Raw genomic sequence first — 18,917 nt, 5'->3', positions numbered from 1 at the left:
CTTATTGTTTTGCCCATAATGTCTGGTTCAGTGATGGACATTTACCTGAATCCAGGCCAGTCAGTGGCAGTGACTTTGCTGAGATGTCTCTTGGGATTATTGGAAAAGAGAAGCCCTTTTCTTCTCGACTTGAAATTAGTAGTTTGTACTGCTTTCATTGTGCAGTGGCTGAGAGTCACTTTGCCAACTCTCTAGGGAGACCTTCATGGGAATGAAGCCAATACAGAAGAAAGCCAAGCATGCATAAGAGACCGGAGCCCTTATGAGATTGTATTGAGCTCCAGGATACATACATCTCTGTCTGATTCAGTGAGAATGATCTTAGATTTTCCAATGACTTGAGCCTACATATTCCTTTTGTGGCTTAAGTTAATTTGAATTGCTTTTTGCCACTTGTAATCTACAGAGCCTTGATTATGTCAAGTATTGCCATCTTTGTTTTTTTAGAAGGACAAACTGAATCTCACACTGATATTGCTAAAATCAAACAGCAAGATAGGGGAGAAGATGTGGAGCTTTCTAGGGCCATGAGCTGGAGTTGGACAGAGGTCTGCTCTTATCACCTAGACCCTACTCCTATCTCTGCTCTCAAGGATTGCCTCTCCTCCTCTCTTCCTGCAAATGTGGATATTTACAGGGTCCATTTACAGAGCTCTGGTTGGATGGAGAGCCTGTCCTATCCCTGTAGCAATTTATAAGATTACTCTGAGTGAGCAAGGTTACTCTGACAACCAGTTAATCCTATCATCCTTACTGGGAGTTGGCCCAACATCCCCTGCCCCATCTTGAAGTTGGGCTGCTTAAGCCTTTTGACCCACACTTTCTTTGCTCACCTTTGACATTCCACAGACACATCCATGGTCCTCAAGTCTTTATTTGATAACCTTTGCTGTTCTTCCTGCTGGGACTCAGCTGAGGAATAGAGTTCCAAGAAATAGAAAAAACATTTTTATTAATCCTATTCATTTTTCTGCCTATAGCAGGTCCAAAGGTGCATGTCCCCTGCTCTGCCATATTTTATGTGTCACCTAAGCATAATAAATCCATAATCCACTGTTCACCCATTTGCAGTGACTGAGTGGTAAGGACAGAGTGGCAAAGGAAGGATGATGGTGGTACCTCATTGCCAGGAATGTTTTGGTCCCACATCAATAACTGTGTTTTAAATACAAGTATACATCACTAGCTTGCTATGTATTCTCACCAACAGACCATGTTCCCCTGAGGAGGCCTATTTGTTACCTATTTAGCGTTTTTGCCCCTTTCTTCCCCCCCCCCCCTTTTTTTTTTACCCCCTTCTTTCTTTGTAAACAATTCCATTCAGGTGTTACAGGAAGGAGCTGATTAGTCCAAGCCAGAGTTTCTCAGTCTTAAGACTGTTGATATGTTGGCAGGATAATTCTTTGTTATGGAGGCCATTCTGGGCATCATAGGGTGTTTAGTGGCACCTGTGGCCTCCCACTAGATGCTAGTAGCTCCCCTGTCCTAGTCCTACAATATAAAATGTCTCTAGACATTACCAAATGTCTCCTTGGGGGCAATATCTCTCTCAGTTGAGAAGCTCTGCAATTGACACAAAAGGGAAATATGACAGATCAGTAGAACTATAGGTCCCAAACCTGGGAGGAGGGGCTGTTTTGTCTAAGCTTGGAGAGTGGAAGCTGTAGGTTCCTGGCCAGCAGCTTCTTCTGGCAGAGATGCCCAGGCAGCCTGACATAATATGTGTCAGCACAAAATCTCCCCGCTTTCATTTCAGATTCTTTCAAGCCGAAAGCTTTGAAGCTAATATCAAGGGCATCTTGGTAGACACTCAGGGCCTCCAGACTGTATGGCCCTGCTTGCTATGGCCCAGGAACAACAGGCCTGGGCCCTTTCCTATATTTGGTGCATCTGCTGCCCACCAGCGTCTTGCTTCCTAATTGTGTTTTTCATGGAGATATAGGTCTATCTTCTAGGGAAGCAGAAATGGTCCTCAGTCAGTTGGTAGTGGCCTCTAGATCCATGACATTCTTTATTTAGAAAGGCCATTGGCTCCCAAGGTTGTCCCAGGGCTGGGAGGCTGAAGGGTGAGTTCTGTCTCCACCCTCACCCCTGAAAGCCCTCTCATAGTGCTGTCTCACTCATGTCATCACCTCTGGCCTACTAAGATGCTCAAGCTCTCTACCTCCCTTGGATACACCTGTGTGAGGGCAGATTATCTAGTGAGCACTATGGGGTCAGGCTTCCTCCTTCCATTTCTTGGTACTTCATCCACCCCCCGTCTCAATTTGTCACAGAGGCTTTCCTTGACTTCACTGTGGAAAGTACCCACCAGTACATCTCTACTTTTTAATATTATCTGATATTATCTTTACTTATTTGTTGATTGACAGTTAAGCTCCAGGAGAACAAGGACTTTGTCTTGATCATCTTTTGTGTAGTCTTCAGTGCCTAGACCAGTACTGGGCACATAGATGTTCAGAAAATGCTTGAGAAAGAATGAATAAAGGAGGGGATTTAATTAGGCATTGGAGTGCCCAGGACAAATCTTCCTCCACATCTTAATAAGTGTTCTCTGCACTGGAGTGGCATCTTTCCCCATGACCCTTGGCAGTCTGTGACCATACAAATCACATGCCCTGCAGACTTTAAGCCATGTGTTGGGCCTTCTCTCCCATGTCTCTTGGGAACTCTGGATCTCTTTTTCCCCACTTCATGCTTCAAGAAACCAACTGTTTTCACTAACTCCACACCAGACTTGCCCAAACCCCATGAATTACAGTAATCTTTGCCCCAGGGAGTGAAGGTCAGCAGTAAAAATAAAACACACACCAGGGAGTAGGGCTGAACTTCTGGTATTCACAAGAGCATCTGAAGGCTCTCCTGTGACTCATCCATTTATTTCAATGACATCAGAATATGACAGTCTGTTGCATAAAAAATGTACATTATTTATCCCATAGCGGTGAAGTGGCACTATAGCATTGTTTTTAAAAACATGTTAAAAAATTTTCCTCTTAGAATCTATTGTTGGGTTAGAGAAATAAGCTTTGCCAAATGCCCAATTCTGTCTTTGCTTCTCTGGTAGCTGGCATCTTTCACCAACTTTCCCCAAGCATTTCCTTTGGCACTAATCCAGACTAGAATATATGGGTAAGTGTCACCAAACCATGCCATGCCCCAGCTTCCCAGACATCTGAGTGCACTGTCTGGGAAGGGTTTGGGGGGGGGGGGTACTTTCCTGGCCACCTAGAAGGTATTACAGGGTCTTTCTCAAATTTCAGTCTTCCTGGATGCCCATGGTGGAGTAGCAAGAAGAATGATGGCCTGGGTAGACACCAGGGTCTCTTCTTGTTTCTGGTGTTAATTTGTTCGATGACCTTGGTCTCTGGTTTAGACCTTCCATTTCTCTGATTCTCAGGTTTATCACTCATCAGGGATTCCCTCAGGTTCCTTCAGCTTTAATACTGAGACCCTGTAAATTTTGAGGGGCAAGCCCATTTATGCTAGGGGCTTCTTACAGCAAAGTCAATGGGTGGCTGCTTGGCCTTAGGGTTCAAAGTAGCTTTGTATATGGTGGAAGGCAAGGTTAGCTCCAGCCCCATCCTGGCCACTCCTGGGTTCCTAAGGGTCATTCTGGGGGATTACCTCTCATTCTCTGGCTTTAGGTAATCTCTTTCCCCTTCCTTGCCCCCTCTTCCTTGTCCTCTTTCTGAAGTGTCAGACTCCGGTTCCTTTCTGAAATTGAAAAGGCAAAGCCATCTTCTACATGGAGCCTGTTGGCATGTCAATAGCAGCAACAACAATGGTAATAACATCTTACATTAAAGGTTTTTAGTTTACACTTTACAAATAACTTTTAAATACATCATTTCATCAGCCATTTTAGGATCTCTTGGTTGAGTCAAAGGGATTCTCCCTTTTCCTTTGCCTGATTCCTGCTCAGGGCGAAACAGAGCCTAACCCCCCTTTTCACATGTGTACGTATCCACACACAAACACTGAACCATACTTTTAAGCATGCAAATTACCTCACTAAATGTTTCTTGCCCTCTGGGACTTTGTTTCTAGAATTTGGCCATTGAAATAAGAGTTTTAATCTCTATTTGTTAGAAAAACTTCCTTTTGGGGACAATTTTCTTAATGATATTGTTTAGGCATTTAATAAAGTCAGGGTTTCCAAAACTAAGGGGAAGACTCAAAATCCCCTCAAGCTACACTAAGAACCTGGTCCTTTGTGGCTGACTGCTGCTGGATTCAGGATTGGGCCCGGGGCATGATTGACAGAGGCAGGACTTGGGTTCATTGGGGGAGCCAGAGGGAAAGCTTGCAGCCTGGTGAGTCCTCCCGGAGAAGTCAGTGACCCTGGGGTGGGCTCTCAAGATGGCAGGCTGAGTGGGCTTTATGTCATGTGGAGAGAGGCCAGCTAGGAGTATTGGTGGTAGAATAAGCCTAGGGTTTACCTGCCTGGGTGGGGTGGGCTGGCAGAGCATGAGGGATAGGGAGGGGTGTTGGGCAGATCTCAGGACTTTTGAGCTACCACGAAGACTCTGGGGACCCACCTGGAAATCGGCATTGTTTAGCCACAAGAAACTGAACAACTGGGAGCCCCCAAGCCGTTCTGGGTGGTGAAGCCCTGTCTCTCCCAAGCCTGTCTTGACTTTGCCCCCAGTTCTCTTCCTAAAACACAGCATGTCTTACCTTCCCCCTGCTCAAAAACCCGGCTGGGTCCCTGCATTCTAGCTCGCCACACGTGGCTCTTAGTGGTTGAACCTCTGCCTTTACATCTTCCCCACTGACTCCTATTCCCCAGTGAGCATCCCACCCTCCTGCTCCCCCCCCCCCCCCCCCCCCCCCCCCCCCCCCGACCTCTGACTGTTCCCGACATACCGGGTCTTTTCCTGTTTCACTGCTTTTTAACAGGCTATGCCCTGGGCGATTAACTCCCTTTCTCAACCCCCTGGCAAACTCCTATTCATCCTTAAAGATCCAGAATTGGAGACTTCCAACTCTGGACATCCACTTCCCCTGTTCATATTGCCATCAGGGAACTCCTATAATAAAGCAGTTGTCCCATGATTGTTTTTGCCCTGGATTGTAGGATTCTTAAAGGCAGATGTTTCTTTCCCGTGAGGAGTAAGTTGTGGAGTTAGGCTACCTGGGCCTAAATCCTGGTTCTACAGTTTATTAGGTGCCTGCTCTTGTGCAAGTTCCTGAACTTCTCTGTGCCTCAACTTATTCAACTGGAAAATGGGTTAGTAATGTCTTTGCAGGGTTGTTTTGAAAATTAAATGAATATTATATACATATACACACATATACCTATATATGTGTGTGTGTGTGTGTGTATATAATATAGAATGGTATCTGATGTATAATGTAGTAAATACTAAGTGAATCTATTACTATTTGAAACAAATCCATCATGAGGTACACTAAGTACCTGGAATATAATCTAAGTATGCATATTTTTAAGTAAGTTCTTCCATTTAATTTCTCCCTCTCTTCCTTCCTTCCCTCCCTCCCCACCCCTTCTCTCTTCCTCCTTCCCTCCTTATTTGCCACTTGCCTTGTGCTCTTCCATCTTTTCTTTTTCCCTCCTGATTTTTGGAGCCTTTGGCCCACTGTTGGTACTCACAGAACCACTAGGCTCCTCTGAGGCCACTCAATGCTGGAAGGTCCTTTGAGCCCCACACTCTCCTCCCTGACACTTCTGCAAGGGAGGCTCCCAGGGGAAAGGAGGGATGAGTGAGAGATGGGCAGCTGAGCCCTGGAGCCCTCTGCACTAGACTGAGTAGGGAGAGAGGCCAGGGCAAGTCTCCATCAGGAGGTATGCCTTTGCTCTCCTAGAACTCTGTTTAGAAACTTTGGATACTGGGGGAACAGAACAAGGAATGGACATGAGCAGGAAGAATAGCAGTAGAGAATATCTACTTTCTTCTCCTGGTAGGGCTTGTCTCATGAACTTAAACTACCTGAATTTCTCCTGTTTACACCATTCTGGAGAAGGAATCTAGAACTTTTGAGTCTGGCTCTTCTACTTATCAGATATGTGGCTTAAGACAAGACACAGAGTTTGAGAGAGGCTTTGGTTTCCTTGTCTGTGAAATGGGGCTAAACGGCTTTACCCTTCTCATGGGGGCAGGGGTTGCATGGATAAAATAAGGTGCGGTATGGATATGTGTTGGGAAGTGTTGCAGATGGGCAAGGACTTGTCATCAATATGACGGTGGTCTGGAGGATCTGGTGGCAGAGGCTTGTGCTTCCCATAGGAAGATCCCCCAAGAACTTTCCAGAGTCGGACTTGTACCCAGGCTGTGGGCAGGCTGGGCTCCTGGCTGCCTGCTCTCCCAGTACTGCATTCTAATGTGAAATTCGTGGGACATTGGAGGGAAGAGGACGGTGCACAACTTTCCAAAGGAAGGACCAGTGGTTGGGGCCTGAGGAGACCACATAATCCCTTCTTCCCTTGACTCACCTGGAGAGGGTCAGGAAAAGAGGCGGTGTTTTAAAATTTGGCAAAACAGGCTCAGATGAAGGCTGTGGCAGAGTTTCGGATAGCCCTGTGGTGGAAGCCAGGGCCAGCCTGGAGGGAGAAGAGGGCCCAGACCCCGCTGGTGGCCTGGGGCAGATGGGGGCGGCAACCGCGAGTCTGATGTGGCCGGGGTGCAAAAGCTTGTCCTGGAAGGATGGGCCTCAGCAAACAGGACTTAAAAGCTGGGTGCTTTTAGGGAAGAGAAAACAGTCATTAAAGATAAGAAGAAACAAAGAAAAATCTTTTCCTTCTCTTCCTCTTATCATTCCTTTTCCTGAGCTCAGTAAGCAGGTCTTGGTATCTCTGCTGCCATGATACTGTTTCATCACATTAAAAACTTCCTTCTTCCTCGGACAGGCTATCACTTCTTTATTCTTATCCTTTTGTTTTAAAACATTTTTATTAGTCTTTTTTTTCTTAAAATTTTTAACAGCGGTTTATAAAAACACGACAAATACACAAGACTTGGTAAAAATAACTCACTATATGGTACATATACTCAGACGGTGTGATATATTTATATAATAAAAGATGAAAATAGTCACTTTCCATAATAAAAATAAGTTCTATTTTTTGTTTATTTTACAATATACTTAATATTCTCTTCTTCTGCTTCCTCTCCAGCATCCACTTCTTCACCTCGAGTCTCGAGGGGGGTCCCACGTGGCTGTCGCAGCCCCACGAAGCTGAAGTCTGAGAGGTGGGGGGGCAGAGGGCCTTAGGAACATGCGCGGCAGCCACACTCCAAGTGTCTCTCCACCTCTTCCACAAACGAGGAGCCGTCTGTGCACTGGAAGACGTATTTCCGCCGCTTGCTGCGGGTGGGCCGGCAGCACTGCAGCCCACAGCCCCCACGACACTCCATCACGGGCACTTTGGAGGCTGTGGCGCAAGACGCATAGCCTTTCTGGCGGCGGATCACCTCTCGGACTACCTCCCCCAGGCACAGGCTCTCTGCAGAGGGTAGAAAAGGTAAGGTCAGGGCATTGGTGGCATTGACGACAGGCCAGGGCCAGTTCCTGGGTAGGCTGTTTGAGGTGTAAAGACCATTTGAACGTCTTCACTCATCCCTCTGTCTCCCACCTGTTAACTGCCCAATGATTCCACAACTATGAAGGCCTTTCCTGGGCCAGGCTCTCTACCGGATTTATGACTAAGCCCTGAGGATCTAATGGTGACAAAAACAAGCCCCATCCTTTCCTTCAAGGAACTCCAAGACCAAACTCGATGTGGCAAAGTAGTAGATGGTGGGCTAACTGCTGTGCCTCAGTTTTGATGTGCCACCTAGACTTAGAAACTGAGCTAAATGTCACCATTAAAAACCCCAGGAGATTAAATATTGGGATTTCTGGCTTCACAGAAAACCAGGAAGTGTCTGGTTTGCCCCAGTCCCCACTGGTGCAGCATCTAGGTCTGTTCACTTCAGCGATGACAGAATAAGTAATGATAAACAGAGGTGGATGCTCTATAGGAACAGTACGTGGCAAACAGCCTGCTGCAGCCCAGGGATGTGGCTCTGGAAAGTGCTGCTGGAGGTGAGATCTGCTTGGATTTTCATCTTCTGACTGCACTGTCCCTACGACATTGGGAGGAGGGCTGCAGCAAGGCACTGAGGAAGACCGTACTGAGCTTAGAGTTTGGCTTTGGCCATCAGCCAGACCCTCACTATCCCTGAGCCTGTCTCCTTGTCTGGAAATGGTGATACATTTCCCTGTCCTTCCTATGCCTCACAGCTTATGAGCCTCAGAGGAGACTGTGAGTGAGAAAGGGCTTTATGCATTTTAATGAATTTTGTTAAGCTTGATATAATTCTTCTAAATTATGAGATTGTTACAAGATAATGAGTGTACGAGTGTATGAATGTGGTTGGCGAGAGACCAGATGTGGCAACATGTTAATTGGGCAATCTGGTGAAGGGAAGGTGGGAGCTCTTCATATTCTGGCAATTTTTCTGTAAATCATGTTTCAAAATATTTAATAAAAATTATAAAAACATCAGTTTTGGTTGAATAGTATTTCAATTAGATATAAATGTGAGCGTCCCTTAGAGACAAGGTGGTCTGCCTAGGAATCCAGTGGCAGGGAGGAAGACTTCAGTTTCCACGCAGGAAAATAACCCCCTGTGGGGAGGTGGATTTGAATTCTAATACAATCTAGTCTTAATTTTCCTGTTTACTTCAATATTAGCACACTACAGGGGTGCCTGGGTGGCTCAGTTGTTTAACCATCCAACTTTGGCTCAGGTCATCATCTCATGATTTGTGGGTTTGAGCCTACCTCAGGCTCTGTGCTGAAAGCTCAGGGCTTGGGGCCTGCTTCGGATTCTGTGTGTCCCTCTCTCTCTGCCCCTCCCCCACCTGCATTCTGTTTCTCCCTCTTAAACATTAAAAAAATTTTTTAAATGCACTACAGGGGCTGGGGGAGGGGAAGAGAGTAAGGAGGGTTTGAACTGCTGTGTTGGGGGGCTAATTTGTTACAGAGCAATAGACAACTGCTGCAGCAATGTAGGGTATTGCCCCCATTTTCAAAATGAAAGAACAGAGGCTTTTCTAGAAAGCAGCTGACAAAGGTCATGCAGCCTCCAGGTGGCACAGCCAGAATTCAAACTTCAGTCTGGCTCTGGGGTCCAGTTCTGACCCCTCCACCATTCTCTGGTTCCCCCTCCTGGGCACACAGTAGACCCACCTTGCTCGCAGTGCTCCCCACTAAAGCCAGACTGGCACAGACAGTAGGGCTCCCCTCGATCTGAGATGTGGCACTGCCCCTGGTGACACTTGAAGGCCAAGCAGGCGTTGGTGGAGTCGTTCTTGTGGTCACACGTGGGCCCCCCGTAGCCCTCTGCACACTTGCACACATACGAGGTCCCGGTTGCCACACATTTCCCATGGCTGCAACTGTTGGCAGAGGAGAGAATGAGAAGGGGCAGAGACGGTGCTGCTGGAGGCTTTCTCTGTCCAGCCCAGCCAGGGACCAGGCTCTGACCAGCAGGCCCAGAGCTGTGGAACCTTAGGTCTTCTCCATCCCATGGTCTGTCCTCTGCTAGCCCAGCATCTGAGCAGCAGTCTTGTCTTACTCTGCCACAGCTGGAGGCTCACATCACCCAAACTCCACTGCCAGCTGTGACCATGAGGCTGGCTTGCTGTTCTCTAGGCATTAGAACTCACATATCCAAGCGGCAGGTCACAGCTCAGAACATTTTAATTGCCCTATCTTAACTGATAGCAATGGAACTATTACCAACACCATCATCAACGGTGCCAGGCATGGGACTAAGTGCTGTATACCTGGCATCATTCTTATTTTCTACAATCACCTCTCTTCTGCTGCTTCTATGTAGAAGACAGTCTTATCCACATCTCCTAGATAGAGAAGTTGAGGCTGAAATTCACCCTCATTCCACTTGCCAAGCCAAATGCTCATGGGGCTGCATCTGCCCAGAGTCATGTAGGTATGTGCTATGGCTCTGGACAGGTTCTAAAGGGTCACTTGCCAGAGACTGGTGTTCTCAGCAAGGTCCTCACACACTGAGGTATCTAAGTGGGACCTGCTGTTTGGCTGTGTAAGCTCCTGACCTCTTAAGCAGGACCTGTGGACAGTCTGACAATTCCTCCAGCTTTTATCGGTGCCGCTTCTTGGGTGGGGAAGGGGTGGGGGGAGGGACTGAATCCAGGCAGGGAGTCTAGGCTCTCAGGACACTGACCTGTGGCCCAGGCAGGGGTCGCGGGCCTCCTGGTCGCACAGCGGGCCGGTCCAGCCCGAGTGGCACTCGCACACCACGCTGTCCTTCTCCACGGAGCGACACAGGCCGTGCTTGCACACAGTGCAGGACTTGCAGCCTGGTGAGACCCCCAGGGACTGCGGTGGGAGGGCCTTGAAGTCTTGCAACTCGTTGTTGATGCGTACCTCGTGGATGCAGCCATGGAAGCCGCCCAGCGGCCGGTCCGTGCCCTGGCGCAGGGCTGAGAGGCCCGTAGAGGTGGGGATGCCTGGGGGAGGGGCGCCAGCACAGCCGCCTGAAGACCCTCCCTTGCCCACCAGCCCAGACTTCCCCTCAGAGCAAGGAGGAGGTCTCTACATGCTCACAGTTAAGTGCTCACAGCTCTGGGCCTCCGATGTTCAGATGGAGGGAATGGACCCAAAACCTGGGACCTTGTCCACAGAAGGACTTGTGTCCTTTTTCCTACACTTTGACTCTTAAAAATGTGAATTTGTTGCCAACCTTTTAAATATAGAAAATTTCTAAAATCTCTATTTTGGGCTTGTCTAGAAAAAAAGATGAGCTGGCTAGTCACAGGGCCACAACTAGCTGGATGGAGGAGGCCCACCCTCTAGGCAGGGAAGGGATGGTGCCTCCCATTCCTCTACTGTTCCCACCAGGTCCTCCTGTCCCCATCCCTTGTCCTAGCCCTGCACAGCACCAGGCTGGAGAGCTAGAGTTTGGGAGAGAAGGGGTTTGGGCAAGCAGCCTTGATCTGTGGAACCTTGGGGGTCTTCACAGGGGGACAAACTGTGTCCCTTCTGGGACTGCCCTTGACTGAAGGCTTTCCCTGGACCCCTGGCACCTGGACTGGCTGTTAATACAGATTCCTGGGCTCCTTGGCAGGGATGTCTTGGGAATCTCTGTGCTGAACAAGCTGCTCTGGTGACTTTTTTTTTTTTTTGCACATAACCCTTTGACATCTACAGGTCCTGGGGCTGCACTTCAGGTCTAGGCTCTGCCAGACAGGTGGCTACTTCTTTTTGGCCTTTATATGACTTTAATCTCAAACATGTTCTACATGCATCACCTGAGCCTCCCAGTGTCTGACATGGTGGCAGAACAGAGGGAACATGACCCCTGCAGATCATGGGGCTTGGACTCTGTCTCTATTTCCTCCCTCCCCATTCCATCTTTGCCTCTTCCCACCATCATTCCCGAACCACTTGTGCTTCCCAGAAGGAGCCCTGTCTTCTCTCCTCTCCTCCTCCCCACGATCTGGCTTACTTGCCACTTCCTCCAAGAAGCCTTATGTCATTTGTTTTGGCAGTGGATGCTGAGAGCAGGGGAACCCCAGCCAGTGGGCCTGGGTGTGGGTACCTGAGCATAGGTGGGGGGTGTAGGTGGTGGGGATGGGAGGGGAGAAAAGCCTTACCTCCGAGGTAGAGGGGGCTGTTGATGCCTACTGCCGGCTGCTTCTGGAGCTTTCCCAGGCTCTTCGGGGCTCCTTTATCCACCACCAAGTTCAGGGTCTGATTTAGCATCACCAGCTCCACACTGTGAAACTGTCCGTCATTCACTGTCTCCACACTGGGCAAGAGAAAAGGGGTGAGAATCAGAGGGTTTGCTTTATGCTTTCTGTAGCCAGGCCCTGGGCTGTGAACGTGGCTAGCATTTGAACTTGGCCAACCATGAAGCACAAGTGGTTCATGGTTATCATTATTGGTTTACATTCCTTTCCAGTGTTTTACAGAGGTAAGCAAACTCCATCCTCCGACCACCTTCTCAATTTTTGCTCTACTGCATGCCACTGGAACCATTATTTCATTAAATTTTTCTTCAGTTGCTCCATTTCCCCCTTAAACACCAGTAAGGATATAATAAGGCCAACGTTCTTGGAAGGAATACTGTCCACAAAAAGACTATTTCAGTATGATGTATATATTTTTCCTAGTACATATGAAAAGAGTGATCTCTCAGTTAAAATGTCACCAGTGTCTTTGTCCCACCTAAATTCGTCTCATGCACCATCAGAAGTATGCACGCCATATTTGGATTAATATTACCACACAACACTGCTTCACGTGTTTACAGAATTATAGAAACGAGGAAACAGAAATTCAGGGAGGTTAAATAATGTTCCTAAGTCCCCACAACTAATAAGCCATAGGCTAGGGATGTACACTGAGGTGCATCTAGCATCAAAGCCCACATGCATGCCCGTTTCCCATCACCTCCCTCAGTACCAGCAGGCAGTCACCAAGGGCTTATGAGACACAAGAGCTAGGCACAGGGCTAAATGGTTCTCTGCTATTATTTGAGCCTCACCATCATTCTATGAAGTAGTGTCAGATATCCCATTTCACAGCTAAGATGACTGAGGCCCAGAGAGGTTAAGGGGTTTGTCTGAGGTCATCCAGCTAGTATGTTCCAGAGACAGAATTCATAGGCAAAACATTTGACTCCATAAAGTTCTGCTCTTTCCACTACTTGATCCTCGGCTGGGCCTGGGAGAGAGAAGTGAGCGCAGGTGATAGGTATTGGGGGATATGGTATTCCTTCCCTGAAAATGGCTCTCTGAGAAGGACGCTGAACTCTGTCTTAACCATTCAAATGTGGGTGGTGAATATGGAGGCTCCTTCTCCCCTTGAGTTCTCCCTGGCAAATCCCCAGTAAGTTGGATCCAACAAGAGGATCCTATGCCAGAGGTGGCACCGATTACCTGGGAGGCAGGGACAGCTTCAACGACTGACCTGGAGTTAGAAATCTCAGCCAAGAGGTGAGAGAAATGCTTGGGAGAAGAGAGGATAAATTGGGGTGGGGTGGAGAAAGCATGGAGTCTGTCCTAGCCCCTTTTTCAGTGGGTGTGGCCACTCAGCGAGTGTGGCCACTCAGAAACAGAACCCCTCTGGGTTTCCGGTCTTCTCATCTGTAAAAGGGGGAGAACAACCTGACAGAATTACTGCAATGATCGAATCAGAGGAGGTACTTGAAAGTCCTTTCAAGATTTTGTAATTTACACTATAAATTATTGAGAAAATGTGACCCATTATCACTAGTGTCAGAGTATTAACGACGATAAGACCGACCATTGCCTGCAAACCTCCTGACTCCTGCTCTTGTGCTGATCTCTGGGAGAAAGTGCTGGTGGAAGGGGGCATGCAGGAGCCCAAGACCTTCCCAAACCCATCATGAACTTTCTTACTCTCCCATCTACCTATCATCCAACCATCATCTATCCTTCCAATCACTTGTCTCTCATCCATCCACCTACTCGCCCACCGAGACCAGTGGCAAACAGTACAGACATGTACCATCACGAGCCCACATTTCCTTAGCCTTTCCTTTAAATCAAACCACCAACATAGTAGTGTCAGGTCAGGTCAAGAAATAGGGCAGTGGGGGGTGGAGTGATAGCTAAGAGTCCATTGGAGGATCTCATTTGTGATGGGGAGCCAAGAAGCCATAGAAGATGGAGCTGTTCTATTTCAGTAGCTTCCAGCTACTCTAAGTAGTGAGCTGAGGATAAGGCAGAGACCTGTGTTCCTGCAGATGAGTTGATGATGGTGTCAGTGGGGGAATGAGGGCTGGTGTGCAGAGACCACAAACTCTGACCTTGAGCCCTAACACAGTTTTTTAAACATACATGCAAGAACATGCAGCTGTATCCCTAAACCATTTGGTAAATTGATGCTGTCCTGAAAGAGCTCCCCCTCCCCTGAAGTGTGTAACTAATGCTGAGCAGCCACCTGTTAGAGAGGAGTTGTAGAGAGGCTGCAGCTCTGGGTGGGTGGTCTTGGCATTCCCTTCCAATATTAAAATTCAGGGAGTCTGAGGCAGCCGCTATCCCATTATAAACACCCACAGACACAGTGAGCAAACACATACCACTAACCCCTTCCTGGCCACTTGCTCCAAGTCTGTTCCTTTTTTCCTTCCTGCACTCCATGCGCTGGTCCAGGCCCTGGTGCTCCTCCATGGAGGGTCCCAGCCTGGAGACAGTGGTTTGGCAGGAGCCGCAGGAGCAGAGAGGACTGTGAGACCACCCTTCCTGCCCCCAGTTAAGTGCTAGGCTCCTCAGTGCCCTAGCCACTTGGCTGTGTGGAGAGCCTCTCTTGATTCCCATAAGGCAGGTCCCTTCCTCCAGCTATACCCTTCAGCTAGTTCGTGCTCAGGAGTTGGAGAGATCTGGTATCACACTGGGTCCTCCAGCTGAGGGACTCTTGGCAAGCCCACTTACATGCTATGGGGTTGGTGATGATGTTGACCTGAGTTCTGATTGACAACACAGGGCCCCTGACACCTGGCAAGCACTCAAAGGTGGAATGATGATTTCTTCCACCCTGATCCTGGGCTTGGAGGAGCTGGGTGTGGCAGGAGAGACGAAGTTGGGGAGCAGGTTACTGGACCTGGAGGAACTCTTCTACTGATTCTCAACCTTCCAGATGCCCAGGGCTTTGGGTTTCTGTCTGCTTCCACTGGCTCATAACCATCTCTGAGGAAGGCACTCATGAGAGCCACATTTTACAGAGAGGGAACCTAAGTAACTTGACCAAGGCCACATTGCTAGAAGTGGCGGAACTGAGGTTCAAAGTCAGTATGGATTCCAAATCTAAACCTCCCATAACCCACGCCAGTAGGTGCTCATGGGTTGACAGGTTGCCTTCCTGGCACATCTTTATTAGGGTCTCCTGGAAATGATGCTAAAGCCAATGGTTTTCACACTGTAGGTCCCTGGAGGGGACTGCAGGCTGTGATTTCTCACCGCCATCTAACAAATCAGGATGGCTCCATTTCTACCTACTTCCCCGCCTCCCCCCACCTTTTAAATCTTGGCCTTTGAAGTATATAACGAGAAAAATGACTCTGCTGCTATAAGAGAAAAGATTGGGGTAAAAAAACAAAACAAAACAAAAAACTCCAACCCAAACCACCTGCTATTAACTCTAAAAGAAATGATCCCACTGTGGTTCCAAGCCTCCTAATTTGTCTCCTGGAGAGAGATTTGGGGATTACAGGGAAGACTCAGTGGGGCTCTGAGAGTCTTTCCCAGTATGCACTGGGCCACATGAACCAGCATCCAGTGGGAGGTAGAGAGCACTGGAGGTGTCAGAGCTAGCTGGGTGGCTTCTGTGTGGGACTGGCATGAGGACATGTGGAGTTCTATTCTGCTTTTAATATCAACAGTGGGAGTATGTTGGGTGCTACAGGACTATGCACTGTGCTACTCTGTGCTAAGCACTTGACCTGCATTCTCTCATTTAACCCTAACAAGCCCCTAAACGAGACATACAATTTTTTTGCCATTTTAGAGATAAGAGGCCTAAGGCTTGGAGACTTAAGGTGTCCAGCTCAAAGACTTAAAGTGGAAGTGGTGGAGGCAGACTGAAACCCAAGCTCCTAAACCAGGGACTGTACTTCCCCGGGGAGTGAACGGTTGGTGGGCCATTCCTCCAGGTGCTGTTGGGCCTGCTCACCTGGGTGCTGAGTTGTGGCCACTAGGTGGCAATAGAGCCTCGCAGGATCAAATAGTCCCTGGGATTTCAGTTAAGCCGAAGTCAGAGACTTCAAAGTCAGAGACTTCAAAGACTGCAGGGCAGCAACTCCCCAACTCCTGGACCACCATGGCCCCAACTCTCTCTTGCTCTGGCCTTCATGCCCCAGCACAGTGGGAACATGGGTTCTGGTGGGAGCCTGACCTGGGTTTGAATCTCAGCTCCGCCATTTACTGGTTTGTGTGCTTTAGGGCCAAAAACTTCACCTGAGCATCATGTTTCTCATCCCTAGAACAGGAGTGATGACGCTCACCGTAGGGCTTGTGGTGAGGAGCAAGTGAGACAAAGACCTTGGCAATGGATGGGACTATGGTAAATAAGACTCAGGGAGCATGTGTGATGGTCCAAAGAGAGCTCTCTTGTGGTGTTTGGCCAACCTTTGAACATTGAGCTATTTCACATAGAAACCCCGAGTTTCTAGTGCTCCTTGATGATCTGCATTCCCACGGGGCAGCATCTCCTGGGGCAGAGGTCAGCTGTCCCTTCGGACAAGGCCTGTGCTCCCCAGGCTACCACACTCTTCACACTCCCACGGAGACCTCAGTCCGCTTTCCCCAGGTTCGTTCCCTTACTTGGCCCCTTGGCCTCTCTGGTAGGAAATAGTGCCTGAAGTTCCTCTGACAAGTCTCAGAACTACAGAACAGTGCAGCCTGTTCCCATTCTGGGGCAGGCAGGCAGGGGCAAAGAGAGGCTTTTCTGTGTATTTGCCCTGGAACCTGGGGTCAGACCTTGAAGCGCCAGCACTCCCCTGTGGCTATAGTTAGGCAGATGAATCAAACCAGGCTCCCACATAGAGGAGGCTCAGAATCCTGCTGCTCCAGACCTGTGGTTCCCTGCTGGGGGGCACCGGTGGTTCATTCTCACTCTGGGGCTGTCCATGGGGCCTCAGTGGGCAGAATTTTGCAAGCTGCCAACTCCCCTGATTATTACCTTTGGTTTGGCACCCTGGCCCTGAGGCTAAGGAGGCCTTCCTAGGTGGCCAGGGGTCACCACAGTGATCCTGTGCCCTCTATTAACCCCAGTCCCACACAGTATGGCTTCTGTGCATACTGATGGGCCTCCCCCAGCCCAGTGCCTTCTGGAAAGGCAACCTGTGGAAATGCTTGTCAGCCACCGCTGAAGCCTCAGCTCAACATTACCACTTCCTCCAGGGAGCCTTCCCTAGTCCTCCAAGCAGAAATGTCTGCTCCCATAGCATGCACCTGTATCTTCTGCAAGACCTATTTTATTCTGCCCATGTGACTATCGCTTGTTTACACACCTGCCTTCTTCCCTGGACTGTTTTGCTTAACTCTGGGTCCCCCACACTTAGTCCAGGATCTGGTCCATGCAAGGTGCCTGGGAGAGGTTTGCTGAGTGAAAGAGTGCACAACTGGGGCAAAGCCAGTGCTGCCACACAGAAGACTGGAAGAAACCCATTTTAAATAATGGGATTTCTGGAGACTTGGGCCCTTCGGGATTGTGAGCTGAAGGGCACTAAGAGTCTGTCACTAGGCTTCGCCTGTGGGCATGGGCATACTTCACTGGGTTCCTCCTGTGGATAAAAGGAAGAGCCTGGGGTCTCCCCAGGGCCCCCTATTAACCCTCAGCCGACTGACCCCCTGACAAGGAGAGAGAGTAGTTCTATAGGGGAAAGTAGTTCTCTGGGTTCCTATTTCACAACCTGGTTCAGACAGCAGAAAAGCATTCCAACATTCTTACCAACAACATCACGCTTTTACCAACCCCCCCTCCCCCCAGCAGCTAACATCAGTGTGAGGGAAGGGCTAGGCTCTGCTGGGATGGGCTCTGGACAGGGCTCTGGACAGAGCTCTGGACAGAACCCAGCCCCCTCCCCAAGCCTGGCTGCCACCTTCTGTCCTTGACATGCTCATGTAAAGGTTCAATTTGCCAAGCACTTTCTCATCTGCCAACCCTCAATATCCAAACGCCCCCCCCCCCACCCATCCTGCCCTCCTCTTGCAAAAGTATGTCCTGTTATCCACAGTACACAGGGAAGGAGACTGAGGCAAGAGGTCGAATACCTTGTTCAAACCTGGATGTGTCTGATACCACAGGCTGTGTGACAGGCTGCCCCAGGCCCTGCACCCAGGCTCTCTGTCCACTTGGCCCATGACCAGCGGCTCCAGAAACACAGATGTTGGGAGGCCCTGACTCCAGGGAACTCGTGAAGCCACTGGTGACAGCTCCTTCTCCTGGCATCTATTGTACCCAACTGTCCTAGCCTGGTCAGTGATCCCTCCACCCACCCCTGCTGTGAACCTCTGCTCTGGTCGAACCCTCTGTGTTGTCCCCTAGGCTTGCCAGTGATGTCCCCTCAGCCTGCTTGCCCACCTGTTCTGCTCATATAAATTCTCCCTCTCATCAAGACCTAGCATAAATGGTTCCTTCTCCAGGAAGGTTTCCTGCGTGAGCTGACACTTCTCAGGCTTGTGCAAAGAATCACCTGGAAGCTCCCTGAAACAGATGGCTGGGCCCTACCCCAGTGCTTCTGTCAGTAGGTGTGGGGTGGAGTCTGAAAATGTGCCCATCTCACAAGTTCCTGGGTGCGTTGCTGCTGCAGCCCTGGCACCACACTTTGAGAACCACTGGTTTAAACCAATGGTTCTCGACTGGGTTTGTAGGTGCTGTTTTGGGGGTTTTCATGAGAGGAAGTGTGAAGGAAGAAGCTTGGCTCTCTCCAGCCCCTGCAGGACAGTTTTGCTTCTGTGTATTTAATATTCTTGAGTTCAATAGAAAAGTTTTGATTGAATAAATGATTTAGTCTGAAAACTGCTGCTCTTCCCCAATCCTAACCAATGTGCTCCTGCTTGCAGAGGGGAAAGGCTGGCCTTGGGATGCGGGCCCTTCTCACGCATGGTGCTCTCCCCCCAAGGAAAGGCTCTCCTGCCTCGGGCAGTTTTATGTGATTTTTAGGTGTAACACAAACATTTCTCATCTCAATGGTTATTTTTATAATCATTACAAAATATTTATGACTAAAATGATTTTTTGTGTTTAGTACTTATTCCGCTGAGAAGTAGAAACAAATCTAACGTTGAGCTAGCATATCTGTGATTTCACAGACGATATTCCTTGAGATGAAGCTCAGGGTAGAGAGTGAGCACATTTAAAGGCCATGTAAGGTAACCTGCTAAGTAACAGTATAGCT

General features: G+C 48.9%; 1 protein-coding gene across 2 annotated transcripts in view; it reads right to left on the bottom strand.

The window, feature by feature from the left end:
* Positions 1-2,829: 2,829 nt before the first annotated feature.
* The window catches only part of SLIT3 (slit guidance ligand 3), a 595,815-nt gene continuing 579,727 nt past the window's right edge, over positions 2,830-18,917 (bottom strand). For both annotated transcript variants that reach the window (XM_042992684.1, XM_042992687.1), the window contains exons 33-37: positions 11,647-11,801; positions 10,215-10,500; positions 9,200-9,408; positions 6,458-7,468; positions 2,830-3,717 (exon numbers count right to left, since the gene is read on the bottom strand). In XM_042992684.1, the coding sequence (XP_042848618.1) occupies positions 7,233-7,468; positions 9,200-9,408; positions 10,215-10,500; positions 11,647-11,801 (886 nt within the window). In that variant the 3' untranslated portion in view covers positions 2,830-3,717; positions 6,458-7,232. The remainder of the gene's footprint in view (positions 3,718-6,457; positions 7,469-9,199; positions 9,409-10,214; positions 10,501-11,646; positions 11,802-18,917) is intronic.

Source organism: Panthera tigris, chromosome A1 (genome assembly GCF_018350195.1).
Source record: "Panthera tigris isolate Pti1 chromosome A1, P.tigris_Pti1_mat1.1, whole genome shotgun sequence".
Classification (NCBI taxonomy): Eukaryota; Metazoa; Chordata; class Mammalia; order Carnivora; family Felidae; genus Panthera; species Panthera tigris.
The sequence above is the reverse complement of the archived record's forward strand: the minus strand, read 5'-3'. Positions and strand labels throughout refer to the sequence as shown.